Source organism: Mobula birostris, chromosome 13 (genome assembly GCF_030028105.1).
Source record: "Mobula birostris isolate sMobBir1 chromosome 13, sMobBir1.hap1, whole genome shotgun sequence".
In the NCBI taxonomy this organism is placed as follows: Eukaryota; Metazoa; Chordata; class Chondrichthyes; order Myliobatiformes; family Myliobatidae; genus Mobula; species Mobula birostris.
The window spans coordinates 42,716,348-42,738,509 of record NC_092382.1 but is presented as its reverse complement, the minus strand read 5'-3'; the positions used below and the strand labels follow the sequence as shown (position 1 = coordinate 42,738,509).

Sequence of the window (22,162 nt, the reverse complement as noted above, 5' to 3'; positions counted from 1 at the left end):
TTTGTATGAATACTCCTCTTCTCAGCTGATAGTCCTGTCGAACTGTTCCACCCGCCCTCTCTAGCGTCTGATGTTAGTGCAAGCGTGATGACGTTTACGGAAGGCGTTGCAGCGAGAGAAGCAAAGTTTGGGCCGGGTCGTTCGGCGGGCCCGGCGGGGCAGGTGACTGGGGAAGGGGGCCCTCCGGAGACGGGAGGAGTGTGGATAGGAACATCGGATGGAAGCGATGGCTGGGGTTGTAAATGGGGGAAGTGAGGCTGTTTGATGAGGGACGATGGGTAGTTGGGGGGAGAGGGACGGGGTAGAGTCGGACGAAAGGGAGGGGGGAGGGTTGCAACTTTGACAATATTTAAATATGAGCTCGCATGTGGCAAATAACGGCATAGCAGTCAATGGATTATTTCCACAGGGAAAAAAAATCTAACCGTCCCGCTGGACTTCAGCTTTTTGACCAGAGCTGGTTCCGTTAAGAAATTGGTGATAATCGGGAGAATGTGGGTACACTGCTTTCCTGATATCCCAAGGTCTTTCTGCCATATGCCACAAGCCAAATACTGGAGATATTTATGAATATTCCGCATTTGCCTAAATTTGTGCAGCTCCATCCAGCATTTAACAACGTTCTCCAACCTATGGCTTACTACATCTCCAAGGAGAGAAAAAGGTGGAAATCTGAGGAAAAGAGGCATAAAATACCGAAAAGGATTCGGTGGTAATGCAGCATTCTGTAGAGAATGATTCAGATGTGATGTGATTCTTAATCATGGCAGAGATCTTTCATCAGTTCTAAGGAAGAGCCATTAACCTGACACATTTGCTCTTTCTCTGCAGAATGCTGAATGAAGTGACAAGTATCCCCAGCACTTATTTTCATTGAAAAGATATTGCCGTTCCGTCATTGTGGTGGCTGGATCGAAATCCTGGAACGCCAACGCTTTCCCCATCAGGAGTACAGAGATCCTTAACCAGAAGAAGTGCGGTAGTTCCAGATGCATTCACTGTCACTTCCTTTGGGCAATGATGGATGTGCAGTGAAATCTCACATTGGCAATGAAGTGTGGATTCTGAAAAACCAATAACTAAAAATAGCCTTATAGAACACTACAGCACAGTGCAGATCGTTCGGGCTAACCACTCCCTCCTAAATCACCCTCTACTTTTCTAAAATCCCTTTCATGTACAGAATATATCAGCCTCTACCAACACTCTGGTAGTCAGTGTGTTCCACACACCACTCTCTGTGCTTTATATAAAAAAAATCTTACACCTGATATCCCCCTGTACTTTTCTCCGGTCACCTTAAAATGATGCCCTCTGGTATCAGCCACTTCTGCACTGGGAGGAAAGGTCTCTGGCTGTCCTTCAAGTGTACCTGAAGATGACTTCAGCTTGTGATCATGCGTTCCCCTTTTCAGCATCATTCGTGACTGTGCAGGACGATGGCAGTTCCGTTTGTGCAAGATTGGGATCTGCTGCAGACTTTGGGTGAAGGAGCATATGGTGAGTAAGTCATGCAGTTCAAAAAATAATTCTTAAAAACTGGTTTGGTAGATTAGCAATAGCACTCATTTAAGGAGGTATTTCTTAACTTGCAGCAAAAGTCTGGAGAAAGAAATGCCCCACGAGAAGGGTGCACCATCTGTGGAGAATTCCCAAGGAAGTTAGGGTGATAATAACGTGTTATAATGAGGATTAATTAATTGACGGTAGGCAAGAGGACTGGGAAAGTTTAAAACTACAAGGTATGCCACAAAAATTGTAAAGAATGTGGAACATATAAGAAAATTATTAAAAATATTGATGGGGTTTTTACAGAAATACAAGCAAAAAGCCAAAAGTAATGTTGGTTTTTGAGGCTCATTGTAAAATTGGGAATGAGAAGGTACAGATTCTAAATAATGAAAATAATAACAGATTGCAAAGGTCTGTAGGGAGAGAGAAATTTTTATTTTTATCAGTGAAAAAGTACAGGACAAATTTGTGTCTTTACAAATAAGTGGCATCAGAGATAGTGGATGCATTGCTTGTAATCTGAGGAGACCGGATGTGTGTTCTCTATATTTTCAACAAATTTGAGATAAGTGGCTTATCCGGTGATGCAGAGTACACAAGCCTGTGATGTGATGAGCACAGGTTAAGTGAACGAGCAGAAAGGTGGCCTTTGAAATATAATGTAGAACAAAATCTGAAGTTGCCTGCCTGCCCTGGAAGGAAGAATGAAAAACTTGATGGTTAAATAGAGAGGTGATTAGAGAATGTTGCAGTGCAAACTCAATCTCTAGCACACAAGAGTGGTGTGTAGGTTATTGTAAGGATTATGGAAAACAAAGGTAAGGATGTTTTGTAGCAAATTTATTGGGAGCTCGTGAGACAACACCTGGCGATCTGTGTACAGTTTAGATCTCGTCTTTAAGGAAGGATATATTTGAATCGGGATTCACGTATGGGGGCGAGGGGTGAGCGAGTAGGGAAGAAAGAGAGGTGATCTTACTGAAGCAAGATTCTGAGGGTGTTGTCAGACAAGATGCTGAGACGATGTTTCTCCAAGTGAGGATATCGAGAAAATGGGATATAGTTTGAGTAACTGGTTTCCCATTGATCAGGAGATGAAGAAGAATTTCTTTTGCAGGTTGTGATCCTTTGGAATTCTCCACTTTAAGAGTTGTGGTAGAGCCATAGAATATACAATATATTGCAGGCATATGAACTACATGGAAATCTACAGGTGCAGAGGGAGAGTTGGAAAGTGGTGTTGAGGCCAAAACCAGATCAATAATGATCTTATTGCATGGGGTAGCGGGGATGAAGAGCCACTTGGCTCATGCTCTGTTTCTGATGCATTTAACTCAATGGAGTATTGAGAAGTTTTGCAATGTAGACAACGGTTTTGTATTTGATCATAGGGTACAACTGGCAATTAGTCGATGAACAGAGGAAGCAGTGACAGTGAAGAAAGTGGTCACCACACATGCTTGTGACTACCCTGATAACATCAAGAGAGAAATCTGCATCAATAAGATGTTGAACCATGAAAAGACTGTCGGCTTTTATGGGCATCGTCGAGGCCCATATCCAATACTTGTTTTTGGAGTATTGCAGTGGAGGAGAGCTCTTTGATAGAGTAGGTAGGATCTGTGCTTAAACTTAGGGTTTAAAATAGAGAAGTTTGGGTTGAGGGGGGAAAGGGTTAAAGATGTTTTGTATACGGATTGGCTAATTTTAATAATTTTGGTTGTACTGTTGCTGTCACTTTTACAGATATACTTGTGTGGGTTCTTTAGTAACTGCACCTTTGTGTCCTGAGCTGGAAAAAGCTGGCATCCACTCCCAGACATTCTCCCTATAGAACACCCAGAAAACTAAATTATGGGAGAAATGGAACATCTGAAGTTGTACATAATACATTTCCAGATGTTATGGGGACAAAGCAGGACAGGCTTTAAAGTTCAGTATGTAAGCTGCTTCAGCTGTCCTAGGTTTTTTTGTCTGTGGTCTAAATAGGGCATGTTGGAGAATCCATCTACTTGGGCACCTGAGTGAAATGAGGCCTGGGATTTGGGATTAAATTTGAGCATGATGTAAAATGACATAATTTCAGACAATATTAATGATTTGCGAACTGATCCCAAGTTCAGCCTTTGATTAATGTGATCTGCCTTCCCACAGAGCCTGACGTGGGGATGCCCGAGGCAGATGCTGATGGGTTTTTCCAGCAGCTGATAGCAGGAGTGGTAAGTGCTCCTCATCATTTATCCCTTTGTTTTAAGTGAGTGTTTATGACGTGCAGCAGCAGTTTTCTCTATTTCGACGTACATTACTGAGCATGATCATAGATGGATTGACCTGCCCATGTTTGCTCTCGAAGAGCTTTGTTTGCCAGAATTGAACTAGCACTATAACCAGCAGTAAGGAGGTTAACAGTGCTTTGTCCCAATTTTCAAATGAGATCAATTTTGGAGCTCACCATAGTTCCCTTTGACAGTAAAGTGCTGTTCATGGATGGGTGACCTCCCAAAGCATCTTCAGAAGTTTCATCATTCTTCCAGGCCAGCCTTCATACTCAACTTTCATATCGGCACTGGAAGTCTAGTGTGCACCCAGATTAAGTGACAAAATATTCTCTGAACCGATTGTCCAGCAATTGTATCTGACTAATTCTGCCAGAAACCTGTTCCATTTGTACAATTGATATTTTGTGGACTTGGAGAATTAGAAAAAGATGTAAATTCAGAATACCTGATTTATATTTGTCTTTGCCTACTTTCAGGAATATCTTCACAACAATGGAATTACACACAGGGGCATCAAGCCAGGGACTCTGTTACTTGGTGACCAAGGTATAAGGATGCAAATCTCTTCACTTTTATTGTGTAATAGAACAAAAATTGGGTATCGTTATGCCTTATTCACAGCATTTCAGACATTTAGACAACAGGTGCAGGAGTAGGCCATTCGGCCCTTCGAGCCAGCACCACCATTCACTGTGATCATGGCTGATCATCCACGATCAGTACCCAGTTCCTGCCTTATCCCCATAAACTTTGATTCCACCATCTTTAAGAGCTCTATCCATCTCTTTTTTGAAAGCATCCAGAGACTTGGCCTCCACAGCCTTCTGAGGCAGTGCATTCCATATATCCACCACTCTCTGGGTGAAAAAGTTTTTCCTCAACTCTGTTCTAAATGGCCTGCCCCTAATTCTTAAACTGTGGCCTCTGGTTCTGGACTCACCCATCAGCGTGAACATGCTTCCTGCCTGCAGCGTGTCCAATCCCTAAATAATCTTACATGTTTCAATAAGATCCCCCCTCAGCCTTCTAAATTCCAGAGTATACAAGCCCAGTCGCTCCAAGCTTTCGACATATGACAGTCCCGCCATTCCGGGAATTAACCTTGTGAACCTACTCTGCACTCCCTCAATAGCAAGAATGTCCTTCCTCAAACTTGGAGACCAAAACTGCACACAGTACTCCAGGTGTGGTCTCACCAGGGCTCTGTACAGCTGCAGAAGGACCTCTTTGCTCTTATACTCAATTCCCCTTGTTATGAAGGCCAGCATGCTATTAGCTTTTTTCACTGCCTGCTGTACTTGTATGCTTGCTTTCAGTGACTGATGTACAAGAACACCTAGATCTCATTGTGTTTCCCCTTTTCCTAACTTGACTCCATTTAGATAATAATCTGCCTTCCTGTTCTTACCACCAAAGTGGATAACCTCACATTTATCCACATTAAACTGCATCTGCCCACTCACCCAGCCTGTCTAAGTCACCCTGCATTCTCATAACATCCTCCTCACATTTCACACTGCCTCCCAGCTTTGTGTCAATGGCAAATTTGCTAATGTTACTTTTAATTCCCTCATCTAAATCATTAATATATATTGTAAACAGCTGCGGTCCCAGCACTGAACCCTGCGGTACCCCACTGGTCACCGCCTGCCATTCCGAAAGGGACCCGTTAATCACTACTCTTTTCAGTCAGCCAGACAATTTTCAATCCATGTCAGTACTCTGCCCCCAATACCATGTGCCCTAATTTTGCCCACTAATCTCCTATGTGGGACTTTATCAAAGGCTTTCTGAACGTCCAGGTACACTACATCCACTGGCTCTCCCTTGTCCATTTTCATAGTTACATCCTCAAAAAATTCCAGAAGATTAGTCAAGCACGATTTCCCCTTCGTAAATACATGCTGACTCAGACCGATCCTGTTACTACTATCCAGATGTGTCGTAATTTCATCTTTTATAATTGACTCCAATGTCTTTCCCACCACCGACGTCAGGCTAACCGGTCTATAATTTCCTGTTTTCTCTCTTCCTCCCTTCTTGAAGAAAGGGACAACATTAGCCACCCTCCAATCCACAGGAACTGATCCTGAATCTATAGAACATTGGAAAATGATTACCACTGCGTCCACAATTTCTAAAGCCACCTCCTTAAGTACCCTGGGATGCAGACCATCAAGTCCCGGGGACTTATCAGCCTTCAGACCCAACAGCCTATCCAGCACCATTTCCTGCCTAATATAAATTTCCTTCAAATCATCCATTACGCTAGGTCTTTTGGCCACTATTACATCTGGGAGATTGTGTCTTCCCTAGTGAAGACAGATCCAAAGTACCTGTTCAACTCCTGTCCTGACGAAGGGTCTCGGCCTGAAACGTCGACTGTACCTCTTCCTAGAGATGCTGCCTGGCCTGCTGCATTCACCAGCAACTTTGATGTGTGTTACCTGTTCAACTCATCTGCCATTTCCTTGTTTCCCATAATAAATTCACCTGCTTCTGTCTTCAAGGGCCCAATTTTGGTCTTAACTATCTTTCTCCTTTTCACATACCTAAAGAAGCTTTTACTATCCTCCTTTATATTCTTGGCTAGTTTACCTTTGTACCTCATTTTTTCTCCACGTATTGCCTTTTTAGTTACCTTCTGTTGCCCTTTAAATGTTTCCCAATCCTCCGTCTTCCCACTCGTCTTTGCTATGTTATACTTCTCTTTTATTTTTAGAACTATACTCAAGCCCTCAGCAACAATATTCGTACCAGTTGACAGTGATGAAAAGCTGAATGGGTCTTGAGTCAGTGATCCTTTCTGTATCTTTGTTCTCTTTGTTCAGTGTGCAAAGCATTTCTAGCAACGTAACAGGCTGAGATGTGCACATTCTTCAATAACTGCAGTCATCTCCATGCTAGCAGGTAGGAAGACCGACTGAATCCCTTCTCACCCACAGAACAGGATTCACAGAAGAGAGATTTTCATGGTCTTTTGTCGGGGAGAAATGAGAAGACATGAATGGAGAGAGTGGGCACTTTTTTTTTGTTTACATCACTAACCATATAGTCAAAGTAAGAATTATAAAGCTCAATCACTTAATCACATATTGTTTACTGTTTGTTATTTTGGGGTACTGATTTGTAACAGGGAACACATCATGCAGTATCCACCCAAATGAGATTTCTTAAGTTTGGCCAGACTGAGGGACTATCATCCCCTATATTAAGCAGCTAGCCGAAGTGGGGGTTATATAAGGTTAGATGACTAAGTGAATCGCTTCCCACAGTCTGAGCAGGTGAATGGCCTCTCTCCACTGTGAACTCAATGATACAAATTTGGTTGATTTGGCTGAGAATCTCCTCCCAAAGTCTGAGCAGGAGATCGGCCTCTATCCAGTGTGAACTCGCTGGTGTCTCTGTAGTTGACATGACCGTGTGAATCCCTTGCCACAGACTGAGCAGGTGAACTGCCACTTCCCAGTGTGAACTGACTGGTGTCTCTGTAGGAAGGATAATTCAGTGAATCATTTCCCACAGACTGAGCAGGTGAATGGCCACGCCCCGGTATGAACTAACTGGTGTCTTAGTTGGTGAGGTGACAAAGTGAATGTCTTCCTACAGACTGAGCAGGTGAACGACCTCTCTCCAGTGTGAACGTGCTGATGTACCTTCAGTTGAGATGAGGAAGTAAATCCCTTCCCACAGTCTGAGTAGGTGAATGGCCTCTCCCCAGTGTGAACTCTCTGATGTATCTTCAGTTTAGATGACCGCGTGAATCCCTTTCCACAGTCTGAGCAGGTGAAAGGCTTCTCCCCAGTGTGAACTCGCTGATGTACCTTCAGTTTAGATGATGAAATGAATCCCTTCCCACAGTCTGAGCAGGTGAATGGCCGCTCCCCGGTGTGAACTCGCTGATGTCCCATTAGGTCAGATGACGAAATGAATCCCTTCCCACAGTCTGAGCAGGTGAACGGCCTTTCTCCAGTGTGAACTCGCTGATGTACCTTCAGTTGGAATGAGCAAGTGAATCCCTTCCCGCAGTCCGGGCAGGTGAACAGCCGTTCCCCAGTGTGAATTCTCTGGTGCTCTTGTAGGTTTGATGCCTGAGTGAATCCCTTCCCACAGACTGAGCAGGTGAACGGCCTCTCCCCAGTGTGAACTTGCTGATGTACCTTCAGATTAGATAACCAAGTGAATCCCTTCCCACAGACTGAGCAGGTGAACGGCCTCTCCCCAGTGTGAACTCTCTGGTGTACCTTCAGTTTAGATGACCAAGTGAATCCCTTCCCACAGGTCGAGCAGGTGAACGGCCTCTCCCCGGTGTGAATTCGCTGGTGAGCCATTAGGTCAGATGACCGAGTGAATCCTTCCCCACAAATTCAGCAGATGCCCAGCCTCTGCCCAATGTGAACTGACTGGTGCATCCACAGGTGGGAAGACCGACTGAATCCCTTCTCACCCACAGAACAGGCGAATGGCCTTGCCCAGTGTGTACTTGCTGATGTACCTTCAGTTGAGGTGACCAAGTGAATCCATTACCACAGTCTGAGCAGATGAATGGGTTCACCCCTGTGTAAAATGACGGGCGTGCCATTCGGTCAGATGATTGAGTGAATCTTTCCCCACAGTCTGAGCAGGAAGGCTGATCAAGTGAATCCCTTGCTCCACTTCTTAAATATCTGGACAGAGACAGCAAAACTGGCGTGTTGTGTTCAAGATTCCTGTAGACAAATTCCTTGTCATTTTTAACCTGTAAAAAGATTTACAAAATCCATCAGTGGGTGCAGGACAACATTTCAGATGAGATCACTTGAGTTGTCAAGGTGTGATCTGACATCAAACTGTTACAGTGAAGTTCAACCCAACTTGGAGAGAGAAATCATTTTCTATCTGGGCACAGTGCTGGTATCTGGAATGACCATCAAATTCTCTGATGCTCTTCCTGTCTCTACAAGAATGGGGCATTTCTGCCATCTCCAATCTGTGACCTGGCTCAGTTTGACTCTCTCCATTCGTATTATTCCCTGTTCCCACTGAGCTGCATGGGTGCCTGGCCCCACAGTAACTGAAACATTCTCACACAAATAGCCTTTGTTGACGTACTGCTGGGATTTTCTTTTATGTACTGTTAATTTAAAGTGCCACAGTTTTAACACCCTGTAAATGACTCTGACTGAGATGTATGGTTGGTCTGCACAGCTGTTAAAAGGAATTAGAGTGAATATTAGTATCATTTTAGGTTCTTGTCACAGTCATAGAAAAGTACAACACAGAAAGAGACCCTTCGGCCTATCAAGTTTGTGCTGAACTATTTAAACTTTCTACTCCCATATCTCTACCATCCAGGTACCTACACAAACCTCTTAAATGATGAAATTGAGCTTGCATTCACCACTTGTGCGGGCTGTTCATTCCACATGCAGATGTTCATCTGTGTGAAGAAGTTTCCCGTCATGTTCCCCTTAAAATTTCACCTTTCACACTTAATCCATGGCCTCTGGTTGTAGTCTCATCCAATCTCAGTGGAAAAAGGCAGCTTGCATTTACCCCATCTATAACCCTCACAATTTTAAAACGCCTCCATCAAACCTCCCCTCAATCATTTATATTCCAAGGAACAAATATCAGCAACAAATATCTTGTTCTGGATGCTGTTGAGGGGGATGACCTGACAGAGGACGCCCATGGTGACCGGGGTCTCTGGCACTGAGCTTGGCGCTGTTGTGCAGGAGAGAAGGAGGGAGAAGAGAAATGCGGTAGTCGTAGGGGATTCCATAGTCAGGGGAACGGACAGGAGATTCTGTGAGCCTGATGGAGATACCCGCATGGTGCGTTGCCTCCCAGGTGCCAGGGTACGGGATGTCTCGGATTGAGACCTGAATATTCTGAAGGGGGAGGGGAGCAGCCAGTTGTCTTGGTACATGTTGGTACCAATGACATAGATAGGACAAAGGAGGAGGTCCTGAAGAGAGGTTTCCAGGAGTTAGGAAGGAAGCTGAGAAGCAGGACCTCCAGGGTAGTAATCTCGGGATTGCTACCTGTGCCACGTGCTAGCGAGGGCAAGAATAGTAGGATCAGACAGATGAATTCGTGGCTGAGAGACTGGTGTAGGGGGCAGGGCTTCAGATTCTTGGATAATTGGGATCTCTTCTGGGGGAAGTATGACCTGTTCAAAATGAACAGGTTACACCTGAACCCGAAGGGGACCAATATCCTGGCGGGAAAGTTTAGTAGAGCTGTTAGGAAGGGTTTAAGCTAATTTGGCAGGGGGGTGGGAACCGGAATGATAGAGCGGAGGAAGGGGAAAACAGAAATAAATCTAAGATAGTGAACAGTAAAGATGTCAGGAAAGACAGGCAGGTGATGGAGCAAATTTGTAGCCATTGGGATGAGTTGCAGTGAAATCAAAGTGAAAAGTATCAAATACTGGTCTCAAGGTGTTGTACTTAAATGCACGCAGCATAAGGAATAAGGTGGATGATCTTGTCGTACAGCTACAGATTGGCAGGTATGATATTGTGGCCATCACTAAGACCTGGCCAAAGGATGCATGTCTCTGGGAGCTGAACGTCCAAGGATACACGGTGTATTGGAAGGATAGGAAGGTAGACAGAGGAGGAGGCGTGGCTTTATTGGTAAGAAATGATATTAAATCATTAGAAAGAGGTGATATAGGATCAGAAGGTGCAGAATCTTTATTGGTTGAGCTCAGAAATCGCAGGGGTAAAAGGACCCTAATGGCAGTTATTTATAGGCCGCCAAACAGCTGCAGTGATGCAGAATACAAATTACAACTGGAAATAGAAAAGTCTTGTCAGAAGGGCAGTGTTATGATAATTGTGCGGGATTTTAACATGCGAGTGGATTGGGAAAATCAGGTCGGCACTGGATCTCAAGAGGGAGAATTTGTAGAATGTCTGCGAGATGCTTTTTAGAACAGCTTGTTGTTGAGCCGACTAGGGGATCGGCTGTACTGGATTGGGTATTGTGTAATGAACCGGAGGTGATTAGAGAGATTGAGGTGAAGGAACCCTTAGGAGGCAGTGATCATAACATGATTGAGTTCACTGTGAAATTAGAAAAAGAGAAGCCGAAATCTGATGTGTCGGTATTTCAGTGGAGTAAAGGAAATTACAGTGGCATGAGAGAGGAACTGGCCAAAGTTGAATGGGAAGGGACACTGGCGGGAAAGACGGCAGAGCAGCAGTGGCTGGAGTTTATGCGAGAAGTGAGGAAGGTGCAAGACAGGTATATTCCAAAACAGAAGAAATTTTCGAACGGAAAAAGGATGCAACCGTGGTTGACAAGAGAAGGCAAAGCCAAAGTTAGAGCAAAGGATACAAGGAAGCAAAAAATAGTGGGAAGAGAGAGGATGGGGAAGTTTTTAAAACCTTACAAAAGGAAACTAAGAATGTCATTAAGAGGGAAAAGATTAACTATGCATGGAAGCTAGCAAATAATATCAAAGAGAATACTAAAAGCTTTTTCAAGTATATAAACAGGAAAAGACAGGTGAAAGTAGATATAGGACAGATAGAAATGATGCTGGAGAAATTGTAATGGGAGATGCGGAGATAAGGAGATGGTGGAGGAACTGAACGAGATTATTGCATCAGTCTTCACTGAGGAAAACATCAGCAGTATACCGGACACTCAAGGATGGCAGGGAAGAGAAGTGTGCGCAGTCACAATTACGACGGAGAAAGTACTCAGGAAACTGAATAGTCTAAAGGTAGATAAATCTCCCGGACCAGGTGGAATGCATCCTCGTGTTCTGAAGGAAGTAGCTGTGGAGACTGCAGAGGCATTAGCGATGATCTTTCAAAGTCGATAGATTTTGGCATGGTTCCGGAGGACTGGAAGATTGCAAATGTCACTCCGCTATTTAAGAAGGGGGTAAAAAGCAAAAAGGAAATTATAGACCTGTTAGCTTGACGTCGGTGGCTGGGAAGTTGTTGGTGTCGATTGTCAAGGATGAGGTTACAGAGTAGCTGGAGGCATATGACAAGATAGGCAGAATGGATTCTTTAAAGGAAAATCATACCTGACTAACCTATTACAATTTTTTGAGGAAATTACCAGTAGGCTAGATGCAGTGGATGTTGTATATTTGGATTTTCGGAAGGCCTTTGACAAGGTGCCACACATGAGGCTACTTATCAAGGTAAGAGCCCATGGAATTACGGGAAAGTTACATGCGTGGATAGAGCATTGACTGATTGGCAGGAAACAGAGAGTGAGAATAAAGGGATCCAATTCTGGTTGGCTGCCGGTTACCAGTGGTTTTCCACAGGGGTCCGTGTTGGAGCTGCTTCTTTTTACATTGTACATCAACGATTTGAATTATGAAACAGATGGCTTTGTGGCTAAGTGTGCTGATGATATGAAGATAGGTGGAGGGGCCAGTAGTGCTGAGGAAACGGAGAGTCTGCAGAGAAACTTGGATACATTGGAAGAATGGGCAGAGAAGTGGCAAATGAAGTACAATGTTGGAAAGTGTATGGTTATGCACTTTGGCAGAAGAAATAAACGGGCAGACTATTATTTAAATGGGGAAAGAATTCAAAGTTCTGAGATGCAACGGGACTTGCGAGTGCTCGTACAGGATACCCTTAAGGTTAACCTCCAGGTTGAGTCGGTAGTGAAGAAGGCGAATTCAATGTTGGCATTCATTTCTAGAGGAATAGAGTATAGGAGCAGGGATGTGATGTTGAAGCTCTATAAGGCGCTGGTGAGACCTCACTTGGAGTACTGTGGGCAGTTTTGGTCTCCTTATTTAAGAAAGGATGTGCTGACTTTGGTGAGGGTACAGAGAACATTCACTAGAATGATTCCGGGAATGAGAGGATTAACATATGAGGAACGTTTGTCCGCTCTTGGACTATATTCCTTGGAGTTTAGAAGAATGAGGGGAGACCTCATAGAAACATTTCGAATGTTGAAAGTCATGGACAGAGTGGATGTGGCAAAGTTGTTTCCCATGATGGGGGAGTCTAGTACGAGAGGGCATAACTTCAGGATTGAAGGGCGCCCATTCAGAACAGAAATGCGAAGATTTTTTTTTAGTCAGAAGGTGGTGAATCTATGGAATTTGTTGCCACAGGCAGCAGTGGAGGCCAAGTCATTGGGTGTATTTAAGGCAGAGATTGATAGGTACCTGAGTAGCCAGGGCTTGTAAGGTTATGCTGAGAAGGCGGAGGCGTGGGACTAAATGGGAGAATGGATCAGCTCATGATAAAATGGCGGAGCAGACTCAATGGGCGGAATGGCCGACTTGTGCTCCTTTGTCTTATGGTCTTATGGTCTAAGAGAATTTTCGCAGTGTAATCGCTATTTCCAGTTATTACCCAGGAGGCTATGCTCTATTTGCCCGGTTTCGTTCTCCTGGAACGCTTTCACTTACGTGTCCTTTATCAGACGGCTTGGAGCATTCTTGTGGATGAGTTGTTGACGGGATGCGTATCTTGCCCAATTCTCCACTGAGAGAATGCTCAAAAGCGGAAGGAACAGACAGGCTACAGAGCTGACGGATGGTACCGCGGAAATTTCACCTCAGGTGGCTGAAGGATGGACGTCCGCAGTGGACGGAGGACCATGCGGACATGACTGAAAGAGCGCTGAACTCTGGCATCAGGGACTGATTCGGACGGGACATTGGAGTAATCTGGATATAAGTGCATATAATTATAAACCCACTATGTCGATTTAGTTGTGTCTTTAGTTATGCAAACACGTGCCTTCAATTTATCCCCCAAACCTCGTTTACCGTCTGTGCCGCCTGAAATGTCTTTGACTCCCTTCTTCACCGTTTGCACATCGCACCCCTTATCACTTCATTTCTTGAATATTGAGATCATTTTTCTTTATATCGGTATGGGAACGTCATGGGAGAAAATTTCTGTTAACAGAATGTATGTATGTACAGCTCGGAAGGCAGTTCATCGAAGCGAATAAGGAGTCAGTGTGGTCTCGTGCCGGCCATGTCATGTGTCACAAATATGTCTGTGATTTTAAAGGAATAATCTCGACGATTTAACGAAGCAGGAAGGTAGATAGAGTTTGGATGGACTTTCATTATGTTTCTAACAAGGCACCCATACAGATACAGGGACGCCAAGATGAATTGTCAAACTAGTAACAGAATTAGCTTGGTAAAAGGATGCAAATGGTAGTGTGCCAGCGTGTCTCTCCTCCCGGACGCCGGCAATAAGTGGCGAGCTGTACATTTGCTGCAGGGTCCTTTATTGTTTGTAAAAGTGTATATGAAACAAAATGTGACTTAATCCACATTGTGAAATAAAAGTCTGGGAGGACATATAGACCTTCAGAGGGTCGTTTTTAGTTGTAACCTTTCAAGGCTAGGCTATACCTTTCTGAGTGCAGTGAGACAGTACAGCGAAAGTGGATTTTGTTATCCTTGCATTGTTCACCGAGGGTTTGTGTGGAAGAATTCCGACTCAATTTTACAGCTATACGGAGCACTGGCTAAACGGACTGAGAGCAATGGGTGCAATTCTGGTTGCCACGCCATGGGAAGAATTTTGTAAGAACTGAGAGATGGTGGATCAAATTCACCAGATTGTTTACTGGACTGTGGGGAAGGGGATAAACTATAAGGAGAAGTTTGATTGTCTGAAATAGAAAATAAAGTGAAGGGTCCTTGTAAAAGTGTATACAATTATGAGGAGGTAAATATTGTACAGATAGCCAACAACTTTGTCTTTTCTTATGTCAGCAGTGGCTAAAACTACAGGCGCATGCAGACACAGATCTGAAGGCACTCTTTTATCTCCCAGTGCTGCGTGGTTATGTGTACAGCAGACGTGCTGGATGCAGGTGATAATAAAATCATGGAAACGTGTCTAGACAACCCTTGGTTAACAAAGGTAGCGAGGGACACGGGCTGTTCTATGGCTCAGGGGATTGGCATAGGTCGCCATAGTCGGGCTGGGGCAGAATCTCTGCAATATTGATTTCCCACTGCAATCTACAAGAAGGTAGCTCTGTCACGGCGCTGACCGCACTGAATCTCCAGTGCCAGCATGAAAGTCATTGCGATGGCTCCACCTTTACCCGGGTTACCCTGCGGCCGAATGAGCCCTGAGTGTCAACGCAGCTGTCAAACGCAACGAGTGAATGAAATCAACTAAGCGATCGGATACCGGGATTGTTGACGACGTCACGGCAACCAAGGACGCTCCTGTACGGAAATGAATTTGAGTGTTATTTTATTCCATGTCGATTTAATAGCGAGACGCATTATACCTAAACACCCCAAACTCAGATGTACATCGCGACCCAATGACGGATGCCCGATGCGGGGCATTAGTAGATAACTCGACCTTTAGGAACATGTGCTTTGCTTTACCTGCGTTTTTTAAACAATATTAAAAACAAAGTCCAAAGAGATTTTAACACCAGCAGCATTTCTTCTCTAAACTTATTCTGAGTCGCTGTATAAATGCAGGTGTTAGTGCAGGAGCTCAGATACATGAGCATGTTGCCGGCTTCAGTGGCGACGTATGCAGAGTGGGTGTAATCACCGTCGTAATGCGCGGTTCCTGTGATTCGGGTGGTCTGAAAGCTCACGGCGGCCGTCAGCCACAACAAAATGAAACTGCCGGACACACTAAAGAGTAAAATGATGGATTTCTGGCGGCTTTCCATCTCCGGATCCTTCTGTGTTGACTGCTGTGACCGCGCAGTCCGCGGCGCACTTTACTGGCTAATAAATTGCGCCTCACTGTCAGACAGTTAAACAGGGTTATCAAAACAAAAGGTAATATAACCGTTAAAATACTCTGCAGAAAGGAGAATGCGATTCCCACAAGAGACGTCATGAACCACGAACTCAGCTGACAGCCCTACTGAATACCTTTAACTATACCCATAGGTTTATGCTCAAATAGAAGCGGAACGCTCTGTAAATGCCCCAGGAGCGCCACGGTTATAATACTGGCAACAGCTGTCCTAACTGTGCAATATTTCGCTTTCAGTTTCTGGTAACAGATCGCTACAAACCGATCGACTGTGAACAGGACAGTGTACCATACGGAGGTTAGCAGGCTGGTCAATGTGAAATACAGGACGACCTTATAGGCGGACTTGTAGGACAGGAAGGAGATTGGAAACTGATACATGATGATATGGTACCCGATTACACAGAACATCATCACCAGGAGATCTACCATTGCCATGTAGAGCGATATACATTTGGAAAGGCCGCAATTCCCTCGGAGGAGCACCACGATTGCCAATAGGTTCGCTAAGGAAAGAGTCCAAATTGTGAGATACATACAGGGCGAGGAGAAGCGTTCTCGGAATCCAATGTGAAAATACTATTCCGATAGTGATCGGCAAAATTACCGGGGAAATATGTTCCAAGAGAGAATAAAAACTCTTTATTCAGTGAACTAAAGATGATCGGAGCCGAAGTACGCAATTACTCCTGGTTAAGTTGCTGGTGACGTGCTCTCAATTTCACCTTGGCGATGTAACCGATAGGGGGGCAGCACTGCTCCTGGTTAAGTTGCTGGTGACGTGCTCTCGATGTCACCTTGGCGATGTAACCAAGAGGGGGCAGCACTGCTCCTGGTTAAGTTGCTGGTGACGTGCTCTCAATTTCACCTTGGCGATGTAACCGAGAGGGGGCAGCACTGCTCCTGGTTAAGTTGCTGGTGACGTGCTCTCGATGTCACATTGGCGATGTAACCGTTAGGGGGCAGCACTGCTCCTGGTTAAGTTGCCGGTGACGTGCTCTCGATGTCACCTTGGCGATGTAACCAAGAGGGGGCAGCACTGCTGCTCATTCGTCATCACAACGCAGAAAAATAGGGGAGATCACCATGTTCTCCCGTACCTCCCTTGCGCACTACATTCCCTACCCGTGCGACCATCATTTCAATGGCTCTTACCCTCGAAGCCCCATTCAGGCACCAGCCGGAGGGAATGAGAGCCGTGAGAGAGCTCAACACAGTAGCTGTAGGAGGATCGGCTGATGTGCAGCCGGCAGATTCCACTCAAAGAAACTCTCATTATTATTGAGCCGGTACTGGCCCGGAGTAACTGGGGCCGTGCCCGCTGTCGGTCATCAGTTCCAGGGTGAAACCGATGTACTCGTTCCCTCCGTTCAGTCAATGAATGAGCGTAGGGCCTGGTGAACAGAATCGGACTTCACTGACTCGTCCAGTGTCGCTTGTACACAATCTAGCTTAAACTCGAATAGTTTCAGAATCGTCCATCAATAAATAAGCTCTTCCACTTGGATATATCAGCCATTTTCGATCACATTCATTATCATCTTAAAGGTGCGATAGGGAGAAATTAATTCAAATCCCCAGCTGGACACCACATTCTTGTGCTAGCTATATTTACTATAATCCCCAAATGGTACGGGTATGACATATAATCAAATGTTTGATCGGAAATCCACAAAGAGGTATAAAGAGGTATAGGGAAGGAGAGGGAGAGAGCAGGTGAGCGAGAGAAAGACAGAGAGAGAGAGAGAGAGAGAGGGGGGGGGTCGGAGAGTGGGGAGAGAGAGAGGACAGAGAGACAGGGAGAAAGAAAGAGAGACACAGAGACAGAGATACAGAAACAGAGAGAGTGAGTGTGTCTGAGAGAGAGAGAGAGAGGGAGAGAACGAGAGAGAGAGAGGGGGAGAGAACGAGAGAGAGAGAGAGAGAGAGAGAGAGAGAGAGAGAGAGAGAGAGAGAGAATTTAGCTACGGCGGCAGCTGGTACAATCCACAATGTTCCCACAATTCGTACTGTTCTACTGCTCTTTCACCAAAAGTTACGTCACAAAATATATTTCAATCTGTAACAATCCGCGGTATCAAATTTACTCTGACAGTGGTCAACAGCGGAGAGGATTGATCTCTCTGAATTTCAGCAATATCGTTTGTGCTGAACTTTGGAGGGAGTGCAGCGGCAGTGAACTTGACCCTGCATCAGCGCATAGAGCGGAGACGAACCGTTCAGCAGCAGTAGTCTGCCGTGTCTCCGCGCTGGGCTGGTTTCGCCGATAAACAACACCCAGTGAAATGACTGTTAATAGAGGACAGTCCCTTACATTTCAGACAGAGGATGTGTCGACTTACCCGGAACACCGAAAGCTGCGAGAATAGGGTAAAATACAATCCTTACATGCCGGATTGTCGGTAGAGCCATTTTCGGGTATTGTACACAATGAACCGCACTCCTTGCAGGAAGCGCCAGTCGCCTGCGTTCTGATCTCGCTGCCCTTTTATATATTAATCTATTCCCCGGTTAAAAAAAAACACCAACAGCAACAAAGTTTGCACAACAACTCGAGTTAGTTACAGTCAGTTAACAAACAAGGTACCGTTTCTATTTCTGTGTTCCCTCGGCACCACGGGGAATACTTAAAGCTCAGTCCAGAACACCGTCTAGTAAAGTAGACAATCAGAAACTTTTTAAAGCTGTTCCGCGCATTCTGGATTGAAATGCCAGTCATGACCTATCACCTACTTCTATTGTTGCCTTCACATTCATTTTATTTGATATTAATTGTATGACATCTCGCTCCATATTTCACAAAGCCAATGTTAGCTTTGAGTTAGCTCACGATTTATCCTGAAATCAATCCCACATCGTATGAACATTAAAGCGAGCTTGCACAGTCTGCGTTATTTGTCCAATGTAATTGTAGACCACACGGATTTCATCACCTTATTCCAACTTTGTCCACACTTCTTCAGTCACACTGAACTCACCAACCCATTGTGCAGGCGTGATTGACAAGGGCAGCACGAAATGTATTGAAGTAACTCCTGATTTTTGACATTGAAGAGTCAGATTGATCTTGGCGTAGGCTAAAACATGGGCACAACCGAGTGCCTACGAGAGTAATTAGGGATAGTATCAATTCCAAAGAAGAAGCATACAAATTAGCCAGAGAAAGTGGCTCACCTGAGGACTGGGAGAAATTCAGAGTTCAGCAGAGGAGGACAAAAGGCTTAATTAGGAAGGGGAAAAAAGATTATGAGAGAAAACTGGCAGGGAACATAAAAACTGACTGCAAAAGCTTTTATAGATATGTAAAAAGGAAAAGACTGGTAAAGACAAATGTAGGTCCCCTACAGACAGAAACAAGTGAATTGATTATGGGGAGCAAGGGCATGGCAGACCAATTGAATAATTACTTTGGTTCTGTCTTCACTAAGGAGGACATAAATAATCTTCCAGAAATAGTAGGGGACAGAGGGTCCAGTGAGATGGAGGAACTGAGCGAAATACTTATTAGTAGGGAAGTGGTGTTAGGTAAATTGAAGGGATTGAAGACAGATAAATCCCCAGGGCCAGATGGTCTGCATCCTAGAGTGCTTAAGGATGTAGCCCAAGAAATAGTGGATGCATTAGTGATAATTTTTCAAAACTCGTTAGATTTTGGACTAGTTCCTGAGGATTGGAGGGTGGCTAATATAACCCCACTTTTTAAAAAAGGAGGGAGAGAGAAACCGGGGAATTATAGACTGGTTAGCCTAACGTCGGTGGTGGGGAAACTGCTCGACTCAGTTATCAAAGATGTGATAACAGCACATTTGGAAAGCGGTGAAATCATCGGACAAAGTCAGCATGGATTTGTGAAAGGAAAATCATGTCTGACGAATTTCATAGAATGTTTTGAGGATGTAACTAGTAGAGTGGATAGGGGAGAACCAGTGGATGTGGTATATTTGGATTTTCAAAAGGCTTTTGACAAGGTCCCACACAGGAGAGTAGTGTGCAAACTTAAAGCACACGGTGTTGGGGGTAAGGTATTGACGTGGATGGAGAATTGGTTAGCAGACAGGAAGCAAAGAGTGGAAATAAACGGGACCTTTTCAGAATGGCAGGCGGTGACTAGTGGGGTACCGCAAGGCTCAGTGCTGGGACCCCAGTTGTTTACAATATATATTAATGACTTGGATGAGGGAATGAAATGCAGCATCTCCAAGTTTGCGGATGACACGAAGCTGGGTGGCAGTATTAGCTGTGAAGAGGATGCTAAGAGGATGCAGAGTGACTTGGAGTGGGCAAATTCATGGCAGATGCAATTTAATGTGGATAAATGTGAAGTTATCCACTTTGGTGGCAAAAATAGGAAAACAGGTTATTATCTGAATGGTGGCCGATTAGGAAAAGGGGAGGTGCAACGAGACCTGGGTGTCATTATACACCAGTCACTGAAAGTGGGCATGCAGGTACAGCAGGTGGTGAAAAAGGCGAATGGTATGCTGGCATTTATAGCGATGGGATTCGAGTACAGGAGCAGGGAGGTACTACTGCAGTTGTACAAGGCCTTGGTGAGACCACACCTGGAGTATTGTGTGCAGTTTTGGTCCCCTAATCTGAGGAAAGACATCCTTGCCATAGAGGGAGTACAAAGAAGGTTCACCAGATTGATTCCTGGGATGGCAGGACTTTCATATGAAGAAAGACTGGATGACTGGGCTTGTACTCGTTGGAATTTAGAAGATTGAGGGGGGATCTGATTGAATCGTATAAAATCCTAAAGGGATTGGACAGGCTAGATGCAGGAAGATTGTTCCCGATGTTGGGGAAGTCCAGAACAAGGGGTCAGAGTTTGAGGATAAAGGGGAAGCCTTTTGGGACCGAGATTAGGAAAAACTTCTTCACACAGAGAGTGGGGAATCTGTGGAATTCTCTGCCACAGGAAACAGTTGAGGCCAGTTCATTGGCTATATTTAAGAGGGAGTTAGATATGGCCCTTGTGGCTACGGGGATCAGGGGATATGGAGGGAAGGCTGGGGCGGTGTTCTGAGTTGGATGATCAGCCATGATCATAATAAATGGCTGTGCAGGCTCGAAGGGCCGAATGGCCTACCCCTGTACCTATTTTCTATGTTTCTATGTTTCTATGCCATATTGCTGTACGCATTATGCGCTCATGTGTTGCTGAAACGTTTAGGGTGAGACTTGTGACCAGGTACCTCCTTACTGATGACAGTAATGCAAAGTATTCTGCACCTTGAGGGTCCTTAATGGTGGATGCCGTCTTCTTCAGTCATTGCTTTTTGAATATGGTGGGGAGCCTGATGTCGTTGTTGGAAATGACTGAATTTACAACACTTTGTGGCTTTTTTCCGATCTGCTGTATTAGTGCCTCCACACCTGACGGGATGCAACAGCCCGCATAGTGTCCAAGGTACACGTGTATGAATGTTCTGGAGACTTTTGAGACAACATAAATCTTCTCAAACTTTCTCGTAATTGCATTAATTCTTCTCTCCCAATCCATCATCTACAGAGCTGTGGACCCACGGGAAATGGAAGCTTCTCGGTCTCTCCACTGCTGACCGATCGATGGAGATGTACTTGTTTACAGTTCAAATTTCAAAGTGCGTTCATTATCAATGTATACGTTTTCAACATTTAGATTTGTCTCCTTACAAATAACCACACAACAAAGAAAGCCGACAGAACCGACTAAGAAAGAAAACAGTCAAACACCCGATGTGCAGGGTGAAAGACAAAAGGACCAATGCTGCAAACGATAAACATTCAGAACTGAAGGCCAGGAAAGTGAGTCCCCAGCCAATCCACCCCCCCCCCCCCCCCACCACGCCGCAGACAGGAAGCCAGACGTTGCAAGAACCGATTGAAGAACATGTCCCTGCCCCAGTACAAAGCAGCGTCCATCGTACAGACTGGTCCGTCGATGAAAACGTCCAAACGTCGCATCGCTCCTCGCTTTCGGACCCGGGCTCTGCTGCTTCGATACGCTCTCGGGCCTGGCCTCACCGCCTCGATTCTGCTCGTTCCGAACTTTCCAATTCGGCCCCACTTTAAAATCGATCTAATCTCGGATCTGTCCTCGGTCGCGGGCACGGGACCGGGCTCTGTCTCGCCTCCGCTCGGCTCTGTTCTGCCACATCGAATCGTCTCAGTCCGTTCCAGCGATGGCTGTACAGCGGCTCGTTCTCGGATCTCCGACCCGGACCCCGACGGCTTGATTCAGCTTTCAAGGCAGCAGCATACAGCGCTTTCGAGATTTCATTTCACACCGCAAAAATGCCAGTTCATGCAAGCGGTTTAAAAGCTCATCTCCGAATGGAAAGTTAGAGGCTTTTGTTTGCAGCGATCGTTTACTAGAATAAAGTTATTAATAACGTATTTAGTTGTTTTCTTTGTTTTTTATTGCCGCCGATAGGAGGTCACTGAGCTTCACCACCACCATCTTAAACCAGAAGCTTCTCCGCCTCTTCCCACTTCTACTTCCTGGAGACCACAATCAATTCAATAGTTTCGGTGATGTTGGGTGCAAGGCCGTTGTTGTGACATCACTCAACCTGCGGATCTACCTCACTCGTGTACCGTTCCTCGTCACCCTCTGAGATCCTGCTTACAACAGTTGTA

The 22,162-nt window shown here is 45.1% G+C and overlaps 1 protein-coding gene across 6 annotated transcripts; it reads left to right on the top strand.

Moving 5' to 3' along the window:
- The first annotated feature begins 96 nt into the window (after positions 1-96).
- Positions 97-21,263, top strand: LOC140207573 (serine/threonine-protein kinase Chk1-like). Of its 6 annotated transcripts, none has more exons than XR_011888587.1 (5): positions 97-162; positions 832-1,500; positions 3,667-3,731; positions 4,268-4,337; positions 6,702-6,884. XR_011888587.1 is itself a non-coding variant. In XM_072276119.1 (5 exons), exons 2-5 carry the CDS (start codon positions 1,440-1,442, stop codon positions 21,200-21,202), a joined length of 345 nt encoding a protein of 114 aa, XP_072132220.1. In that variant the 5' UTR covers positions 97-162; positions 832-1,439; the 3' UTR covers positions 21,203-21,263. The 6 variants fall into 6 exon arrangements, 4 of the variants coding, with proteins under 4 accessions (XP_072132220.1, XP_072132222.1, XP_072132223.1 ...); XR_011888588.1 differs by having other exon boundaries at positions 6,699-6,884; XM_072276119.1 differs by lacking the exon at positions 6,702-6,884 and adding an exon at positions 21,054-21,263.
- The last annotated feature ends 899 nt before the right edge of the window (positions 21,264-22,162 follow it).